The 10,013-nt window shown below is 40.2% G+C and overlaps 3 protein-coding genes across 3 annotated transcripts in view; 1 reads left to right on the forward strand and 2 right to left on the reverse strand.

Moving 5' to 3' along the window:
* Positions 1-288, reverse strand: part of SARC_07500 (hypothetical protein) — a gene marked incomplete at both ends in the record, with an annotated part of 7,512 nt that extends 7,224 nt beyond the window's left edge. Inside the window, one exon of the mRNA XM_014298553.1 lies at positions 116-288. Coding sequence (XP_014154028.1) covers positions 116-288 — 173 coding nt within the window. The remainder of the gene's footprint in view (positions 1-115) is intronic.
* A 455-nt stretch (positions 289-743) lies between these two features.
* SARC_07501 (protein SEC13) lies at positions 744-6,614 on the reverse strand. The gene is made up of 9 exons (XM_014298554.1): positions 6,444-6,614; positions 5,292-5,336; positions 4,615-4,741; positions 3,824-3,976; positions 3,069-3,181; positions 2,349-2,477; positions 1,810-1,941; positions 1,238-1,384; positions 744-949 (listed from the first exon to the last, which is right to left on the reverse strand). The coding sequence occupies exons 1-9, from the start codon at positions 6,444-6,446 to the stop codon at positions 884-886; spliced, it is 915 nt and encodes a 304-aa protein (XP_014154029.1). The 5' UTR covers positions 6,447-6,614; the 3' UTR covers positions 744-883.
* A 1,636-nt stretch (positions 6,615-8,250) lies between these two features.
* SARC_07502 (hypothetical protein) lies at positions 8,251-9,199 on the forward strand (the record flags this gene model as incomplete). The annotated part of the gene is made up of 4 exons (XM_014298555.1): positions 8,251-8,457; positions 8,625-8,718; positions 8,985-9,123; positions 9,166-9,199. 4 exons carry the CDS (start codon positions 8,251-8,253, stop codon positions 9,197-9,199), a joined length of 474 nt encoding a protein of 157 aa, XP_014154030.1.
* Between the last annotated feature and the right edge of the window lie 814 nt (positions 9,200-10,013).

The following is a 10,013-nucleotide window of genomic DNA, read 5'->3' on the forward strand; positions in this document are numbered from 1 at the left end:
TATATACATATATTATAGATATGTGTATTTATATGTTTATGTGTATAACAACAACAACGGCGAACCCACCCACATCGTGAAGTAGCATATCTACCTTCAGGTTCTCAATTAATACCTATTTCGAGGCGAGCTCACATTCCCACTATTCTTTCTTAGTGCAACAGTGCTGATATGTTCTCTTGGAGATATTCTGGCTTCCGATATATCATCAAGATCATATCGGAAACCATTGATTTCGTTCGTGTCATGAACCCGTGGAGATGGCGAACCAGCTGAGTCGAATGGCATTTTGCTCTTCAGAATTGGGTCTATTTGTGGCCACGTGCGGTTTTTATAACGCTTATAATTGGGTGTATAAAGACATTCTTGCGCGAGAAGACTCGGAATACATTCTACTTGCTACATGGGTACTGCTGCAGTGCTGCTAAGAGGGCTCACATGCTACAGTAAACAGCCATAACACATAACTACATGAATATTATATTAGATTCCTCCTGAACAGAAAAGAAGCTTTTTTCTTCTCCGTAAACTAAACCCTACCCTATATATGGTAGCGAAATGCTTTTTAGGGTTCCGCATTCCTGAAATAATAACTTTTGGAGGCTATGTTGATATTTTAGTATTTTTAACACCAAAAATAAATAAATAGAATGTATGTTTAATTGGGTACTTAGGGTGTTCCACATTTGAGCTAGTTCTTGTCACTTGGTAGTTATGTAAATACTTTTCGAGAGAATAGGTATGAGATGTGCTAATAATGTTTATTTCGGTGGATGCTTAGAGTATTCCACATTTATTTTTGGGTTTAGGGTGCCAATTAACTTTTACGCCTTTAACGGTTTAGTCCGTTGTGGATTCGTGCGATAGAACAAGGCTATGTCGTTCACTGAGTGTCTACGACCTGCATGAGCTGCCATTCATTCCCAACGGCTTCCTTCCAGAGGGTAACCTGGAGTATAAATACAATTGTTTAGTTCGATATATCACTATGGTGCAGACTGCACAGTTGAAGCATATCATTTGCAAGGTAAAATATTTAGCTATTACTTTACCCGAAACATAGAATCTATGGTGTCGATCGGAATCTCAGAACGATGACATGTTTTCGTATTGGATGTTCATCGCGATCATTGAAACACATCATTCACTCAATAGTAGGATCCCTCATCGACCTTGACATACATTCCCGGAAACGCATACAATTGATGCAAAGCAAGTAAGTCTCGTTTCAGCTTACCTTATCACCACACGTTACGGCTAGAATATTCCCAGTCACACTCCATGACACTCGCCAGACTACATCGTTGAATTGATGATTTTTTCCTCCTAGCTCATGCGCCTTCCACTCTTCGCCCTCTAGTGTCCATATGTAAACTTTCATATCCTATTTTAAGCGTAGTCATTTACAGCAAAAGTATATTAGCATGTTTGTCAGTTCCTTGGATACATCTTACTGGACTATGTGTGAGCGAAATAAGTGCTGGGCTCAAAACTCTCAGCGCGGGTGTATTTGCGATGGGTCAGGAACTGGTATAATCAGTATTGTGTATTTTTGGAGAGTGCGCATACGAGTGCAACAAGCAATGTGCGAATGTGAGTTGATATTTAGTGGTATATGCGCGCCCGAAGTCAGGTCATACAATACACATGGTGATCGGCAACACTAAAGGTTAAACAACAGTCAAATGAAAACGTATCTACGGTCAATATATAAACCGCACGAAACAAGCAGTATAGTTTGATAGACATCGGTGAACAACACAGTGATCACAACCTCCAAAACCTATCGCGAATAGAATCAGTGCATACCTGTCCACACGTGGCGACAACGGAGGCGGGCATCCCGATAGATGGAGCCCAGGCAATGTCCCTCACCCAATCGTCATGTGCGCTTTTACTGCCTTCCCTCTTCAGCTCACCTATTGCAATCCATACGCCCTCCTAATTTGAGGATGTCAAGTTGGAGGTTGTTAGACACTAATTTTAGGTGGCGGCATGACACGGCAAATGCAATTAATTCAATATACACTCCAGGATGAGTTAGAATGTGTCTAGAGATTTTGAGCCACTCTTTTGGTTTCTTTCTCAGAAATACGTGAACCATCGCGTGGTCACAACTCATCGAATCTGTTATGATTGGCCAAGACACAAAAAATAAGACTACCAATCAACCGAGATATATTGCAAAATGCCTCACCCAGGAGTGCTATTTATAGTCCTCACCCACATATCCAGGTTTTCTAGCATAGCGTATTCTGCACAGTTACTTGTCTTGTAGGCGCACTCTCGCACGCCCCAGTAACTTCAAAAGTATCATTTAAATACCATTTAGCACCACACGCACTTACAATCAATTCCCAAATCTTAGCTTTGTTATCGCATCCCGCTGTGGCCAATCGGGGGTTCGCTTGTTCTTGGTATGGGCCCCAAGATACTGCATTGACACCCTCGCCGTGGGTATCTTGACTTACGTATGACTGTGACGAGGAAACGATTTCGGTTAAATGAATATACACAGACTGATTCCTACTTCTTCTGATATTCTATTTGACCTTGCATATATATGGAATTGTGATCCCATGAAACTAGTTCAAATATGAAATACATTCTAATTATAACTGTGTCAATTAAGTTGATCGCGATTTCTATATGGCAACGTTAAATGGGTCCATGCGAAACTCATTTAAAAGCGATGGTTAAGTTGCGCTTACAGCACAGTATTGGAATATCCACAGCCTCGCTATAGTCGCCATCCATGCGTATGTAAAATTCTACCTTTGCAAATTCTAAGCGAACACAAGCGCGTGGCCGATACTATATCTGAAGAACAATACGGTTACGTTCAAGGTGCCAGCATCTGATATAATTTCACTCCACATTTGTACGCTACCGTTGTAGAAAGCAATTGCAGGCAAGCGCGTGGAAAAATCTAGGTCGTCTGGCAAAATGAAACGAATACGATTGAGAAACCACTATCTCTGACATTCTCACTCTAAATTTGGTGAATGACGTATACAATATGTGCACAACAGACTCTATCGTTTTAGGGCTCCAAGTGCTGCAAATACCTTAACCCATGTAGAATCCTCCGGGTTGTATGTAACTACGGACACGTTCCCGTCAGCTGATCCACAAGCAAGTCGAAGACCGTATTCGTGCGGACACCAAGCTACAGAATTTACTGTACGTATACAATATATTTTAACGGAATTGAAAAGGAAAAAATAAGCCAAATATTCTTTCCAATTTTCAGACCCTTACCAGAGCTTCGAGAACAACAAACATATTCTACCAGCCACACAGCATCTGATTGAACCTAAAACAAGGCTTATGCAAACGATCTTACGGACGACCTACACGTCCCCTCAAGTCTAACATCCTACCTATGTACAGGTACTCAAAAAACCCCCAAATCCGACCTTTAGGGGCCGTGTAGGATATGCTTTCGATATATATAAATATATATTGATTTTCCGTGCATTCTAAAAAGCACGTTCAAGTAAATGCTGTAAGGGCCTCGAAGGCAACCTATTTCCCAGCTATGTGTTTGGCGAGAGACGCTGAGCAGATGTGAGGGGGTCTAATTCTCCATCAACATTTTGACAAGCGCAAGAATTCAGAACGGTTGGAGAATACATACCCTAGTACACACACAATCTTTGATAAAGGATACGTGCTATTCCTCACAGATCACATGAACTTGACTAACTATCGAACAAACACATGAGTGTGTAAAGTTGAGTTTATACGGCGACGCTCACTGTGATTGTAACCACGCAAATGCCACCAAAAACAAGTAACCAAATCAAACGAACACACATACCGCTCGACGAGTGCAGCGATACGGAAGACGAATCCCATGCCATTTGCCATTGACCGTTGTTTTCCTTCCACACTATAACCTTGTTGTCGTAGGAACACGATGCTAGCAAATTACCAAACTTCGGGTGCGCCCAACTCACTTGCCACACGGCTCCTGCGCAAAGAATTGTGAATTTGGTTGCTTAGTTCTGTTCGTCTTTGTCGCAGAGTAGAACACAGGACGCTCCAAAAAGACATTAAACTCAGTGCAACTATGCATAGATGTACCGACACTTGACCGAACAGCAACAACAACGTCAAGAGCACACACAAGCAAATGCCAGGTTAAAAAGACTTGCACACACATACATTCATGACTTGCGCGCAAGATACACCTAGTGAGTAATTCTGCGCAAGCATACAACCTAGGAAACAGCAAAGGGTTTGCAATATTTGCTCAAAGAGTCCGTCGCACGGACTGTATCGAATTAGCACACATGCAACTGGACAATATACTATGTAAAAAATGTAGCGAGAACACCATATGATTTCCTTTCCATCTAAAAATATTGAAAGGAATAACCATAGACTCTATGGACCGTATAGCCCCGAAACGTGAGTTTTATACTAAATCATTATATTTGTCTGCTCAAGTGTCAAGTTCAATACTATTTAAAACAAAACAAAGCTCGTCTTCGGCCAACCTGCTCAGATATTAAACCAGATAGATCGAAACCACCACAAGAATTGGAAAAGCGTTCGGCTTGTATGGTACCGTCAATTGTCAAAATCAAAAGGAGACTCAAGTATTACCTGTGTGGCCTTTTAGTTCTGCGATGGCCTGATATTGGCCAGTCTCGATCACGTCGAACAATCTCACGGTGCGGTCAGAGGAGGCTGTAGCCAACTTCCGACTGTAATAGTCTAATTGAGCATCATGCTGTTGGGTGGAAGGGAATGGAACCGATGCTATTAATCACGCCGCATGAGGATATGTGTAATGCACGCGCCGATCACAGGAAAATACAAAAAAAACACTCCATGAACTTGCCCAGTGTACACTACCACCATTGTGACACCCAGCCAGAATAACTGAGACATAACTTTGTAGGTGAAGGTATAGTGACGTATCTTGGGCCACGGTATCAATGCAAAAAAGCCGTCGGTTAGTATTTCTAACACGTATTCAGTACGATAGGGACTTTTCACGTCTGCCTGTGCACCTATAGGCCAACAGACCGTACGTTCAACATCTACATATCGGTTATGCACCAACAGTAGCACTTGAGGTATACATATGCAAGACTAACTGACTACATAAATAAAGCGCTGCGAGGACAACACAATCCTATACGACCAGGTGGCAGGTGTGTTCCACCATATATAATGAAAGCACTTGGTAATCGGAAATATTTAATCTTTCTTTCCAAATCGACATAATGTACATAGGCCCAGGCAGAGACAGTCACGTACAGAATGCGCGTACTTACAATCATGTCATCATGCATCGTATTGATGGTCTGCTCCGTTGACACCTGATAAAGCGTGAGTAAGAAACCGAATATATAAGCGAATTTCCCGCATAAAATAACCCGCGAACTAAGTTTGGCAACATGGCACAGCTGTTCCAATTGCGACAACAAAAGTTCATAAAACCTAGGCACTCACAGATGTCCCAAACAACGATTCAAGTAACGGTGGAACATCTACCAAATGGTTAGTCATATTTCAAAACAGGCAGCACTGATACCCTCGTATAGAATCGGAAAAGATATTCATTCATATTCCTATCATGATGACAGGTTGAGCACATTCTATTAGCTTCGAGAGAAGAGCTCGCATAATTTCTACCGTACGCGGTGAACACTTCACACGAGAATACGAGCTCGATCAATATAATACACTAATATATATATATATATATATATATATATATATATATATACATATATATATATACATATATACATATATATATATATATGAACACGTACTTGTAAACATCTCTTCCACACGATCAAAGAAATAAAATACATTCATTATATACACAACCACATGCACACATATAGTTGATAAATATAAGTATGTAAATGTATTCAAATACATATGCAAATATATACAGAAATTGATTCATAAGCACACTGGCACCCACATACGCTTACATATATCAATACACACACACACACATCTATATTTACATTTATAAATAATTTACACAAAAATATGAGAAAAATATAATACATAACAAACAACTAATATATATATATATATATATATATATATATATATATTATATATATATATATATATATATAAATCTACATGCATGTGATTTCTTTTCTAAGTATACCTAGTACAATTTCAGTCTATCGAAACACACGCATGTTTATGTAGTTCTGGAGCCTGTGCATAAAATTTACGAAGGTGATTATATACTAGCCGTACTACCGATATAGTATACAAATTGTCTACTCGTATATACTATCATAGATGTTGAGTTAGCATAGGAATCTGTGAAGGTAGGCCATGATATCCTATATATATGCGACCTATGGGTAAGGACTTGGTTTTGGTACAACTTGCCCGAGTCACTGTTTGCTCTCAGATCGCTTTCTGCATTGTCACCATGGTCCTAAACTTACCATTCTGACGTTTCTTTCTGGATCTCCGATATCAGTAAAAAAATGTTGTCGTTTAAGTATGCACACACTACTCCCAGACGGATTGAACTAATACGCGAAACTGCGAGTGCAATATGGATCTCAGGCTTTGCAGATAATAAATACATAAGCTGCTATTTAAGTATTTATCCGTATTCTGTGTGGTATTCTTTATTTTTGTGTATTTAACATTTCAATACAGATGCACAGAACCACACAAAGCAAACTTTGTGGAAATGCAGGAGCAGCTGCCCCCTATTTCGAAGAATGGGTGCATGTAACACGACTCAATGGGTCAAGGGTAATGGGGCCCACTGTTCTCGGAGTCTCATATACGAATCCGGGACAGGATAATTTCTGCTCAAATCTGACAAACCTAAAACGATATTCCCTCCAAAATCCCCTTGACACCTTTCCGAACCAATCGCACATCGATATCTTAGCTTTACTAAAAGCAAGCGATCTGAGTCGATTTCGTTTGTGGATTCAAAATTTATCGTCGTCGCTTATTTGACTACACCGGCATTTAGGTTTGGCGAGGTGCCATGTTGTTCATCGTCCTCCTGTGGTGCAAATTGATATCGCTTTCGGTTTGATAACCTTACTTAGAACTAAAGCTTCTATACCACGTTTGGATCGCCAAGATTTTATGTATCACAATGAGAGGTATTCGCACACGTGCAAATTTACCAACGCAAATGCATATGAAAGTATGTATGTATCAAACAATAAGACTGACGAGAATTAGTTACAGGATACTACTTGCAAGCTTTCCATATTCGCAAGTTCACCTCCGGCCAAGAAACGTAATTAAAAACCTTCAAAAAGTCTTTATAATCAAAACACTATGAGTAGAAAAAGGACCACCCGCAGTACGGCGAAATCTATTAAAAGGTACCGTTGTTTCCATTGGAAATATGGCATATGTATATTTGCCCTACAAAATAGTGTAAGCAAAGCAAATTGCTCCATACGCAGTACCTTGTGATTATATCTCGTAAGAGTTATTACTATATGGGGATCCACAACCGTGAATAGACTTGCACTTCACTATGATTGCAATCATATGGCAGTGCTCCGTGTGCAAAAAGCTCGTTGAGATTTACGGCGTACCATACATTGACGATTACTACACAAATTAGTTTATCAAAAAACGACGATGGCGTCGCAGGTCTTCCATGTTCTACTATTCTTTATCAATCTCATCTACGCAATCGAGATCTGCAATCATCGAGCGTGACAAAATTGTACATATATCGCATCGAGGTATGCACATAGAGCGAGAAAACGCACTTGCTTTAGATCCTACGAAAGATTGTATTATGTGCCAAAACGCACTCCCAATTGTGCCATACACCTAATGCCACAAACTACAAGTAATAAGTGATTAGCGCCCACAAAATCTATAATCAGAAAAAATAGTGCACTGAATGCCGAGGACCTACCAAACGCTAAACAAGCAAAGGTGGATGCCCAAGCAGCATCAGCTTTACCACAAATAGGATTACGTCCGATAGTCCGGCGAAGTGCAACTGTTCCAATTGCAAGTACATTGTGCGATTATGAGGCCAACCCAGGGGGTGCGATTCTGACTGACCCTGGGCATAAGCAGGTATGGCACACTATATCTACACAACACATCAATATGAGTCGCTGCCGCGGCTGTCGGGCATATTGCAACCCGAAGCATCATTGTTCTCAAGCCTTCGTTGGCATGTTGCTCCAATCAAAGAGAGTGATATTGCTTTGTCACACGTCTGCACAGGGCTATATATGTTCAACTGAAGCGATGTATGTGGCAAGACACATGCAGCATCCGACAGAACAATACCCTAAGCAGCTGCAACAGTCTTTGTCATCGCCAGCTGCCCTCAGCAAATCTCCGGCAGCTACAAAGTCGAGCGAAAAACCAGAGCGTAAAATGGCTAATCGAGATACGGAGCAGAAACGTCGTGACATGTTCAAGGCGAGCATCGAAGATTTGCGTTTAGAAGTGGTATGCGTTCTTGATGATCTTGAAACTTGCAAAATATGTTCGATGTAAAGCAAAACAGTCCGAAGGCAACTTTTCTGGTTCGAGGCACGCATAGACAAAAATCGGTAGCGTATGATAATATGGTTCTTCTGCGAGCCTCATATTGCCATGTTGTTTGTTTCAACCAGACCATGCAGTTGAAGTTCCAGAACAAGCAGGCGGGAAATCTTACTACTTTACCACACCCCCAAACCTACACAAAAGCTGAAGTTCTCAGAGAGGGTATGAGTATAATTGAAGTTTCGGAGTTGTTTTCGGATCACTTGACTTTCATAAAGCTATATCCATTGTACTGCACACATGTTAGAGATGCCGCAGTCCTGGCTGTTGCCTATCGACTTCAAATTTAGCATAGTCAACTGTACACGATGTATGATAGTTTTTATTGAGAGTGTATTAAGAGGGGTGGAATGATAGCATAAAACTTCGAGCGTCAGATTCGTTACTCGCGAACAAGTAAATCACTTTGTAATTGTTGCCTGATACAGCTGTTGACTGTCTCAAATGGCTTCAAGATCGTTACACGGAAGTATTACAGCAGAAGCACGAACTTCAACTGAAAACCAGTTGTGGACTTTCAATCGCCAAGATTCAAGAACCCCCGGACGCAGATGCGTCTGAACCAGAGTATGTGCCATTGAATTGTCAATATCCACACACCTGTACCAGAAAAAACGGAACTACGTTAACAATGCCCATTTGATACGTTCGAGCTCTGGCCAGTTTGCGTAAAGATTTCGGGAGGAGCATATACATTTTCTAATAGTTAGAGCGCCGTCTTGAACAAGACAGGTGGATATAATACGCTGATATTAGGAAACGAATATACACAACGATCGCGTAATCACATTCATACTGTTATGAACACACAGGAAGAGCCTCTCGTCGTCATCGGAACCATCTTCAATTCATTGAGAACTGTCCCTAGAGGAATTGATTTCAGCCCCGCCATTACCGCTGAAAGTACACTTATATAAACACAGAGAATACTTGTGAATAAACCTATTGTGATCCTTATTTCTACTATCCATAAAATAAAATCCAATTCGATGTGTCTATTAGTATAATACCGGAAGAGAGCTAAATGAGTATAAACCATATACATTTTAGACTAAAGACGTGCACTGACGTATACATTCTAACGAAGCTGGATAGGCCCGACCCCTGCTGGTAATTTCACATGCAAGATTGCTTGCAAGCCTTGTCGCGAATAATGCAACGAACAAGTATGTGAACAAAACAATACTATTTTTTGGGCCAGTAGATGAGACTTTACATATATGCTTGTATATAAATGTGTATATATTCTCGTATACATGCATATATGTACATATATACATACATACATACATACATAAATACATCATGTATATATACACGCACACACAACTATATATATATATATATATTGTAGACAGATATAGATAGATACAGAAATATAATATAGTTGCATATATATATATAACTGCATATATATATATATATATATATATGTATATACATATACTACACACACA

Source organism: Sphaeroforma arctica, assembly GCF_001186125.1.
Source record: "Sphaeroforma arctica JP610 unplaced genomic scaffold supercont1.600, whole genome shotgun sequence".
Classification (NCBI taxonomy): domain Eukaryota; class Ichthyosporea; order Ichthyophonida; genus Sphaeroforma; species Sphaeroforma arctica.

Excerpts from the sequence above, each read along its gene's own strand:
- SARC_07501 (XM_014298554.1), bottom strand. Across the intron at positions 1,942-2,348 it reads CTAAGATTTGGGAATTGATT|GAGGGCGTATGGATTGCAAT; the intron begins GTAAGTGCGTGT and ends TCCTCAAATTAG. Across the intron at positions 1,385-1,809 it reads TTGTCGCCACGTGTGGACAG|GATATGAAAGTTTACATATG; the intron begins GTATGCACTGAT and ends CGCTTAAAATAG.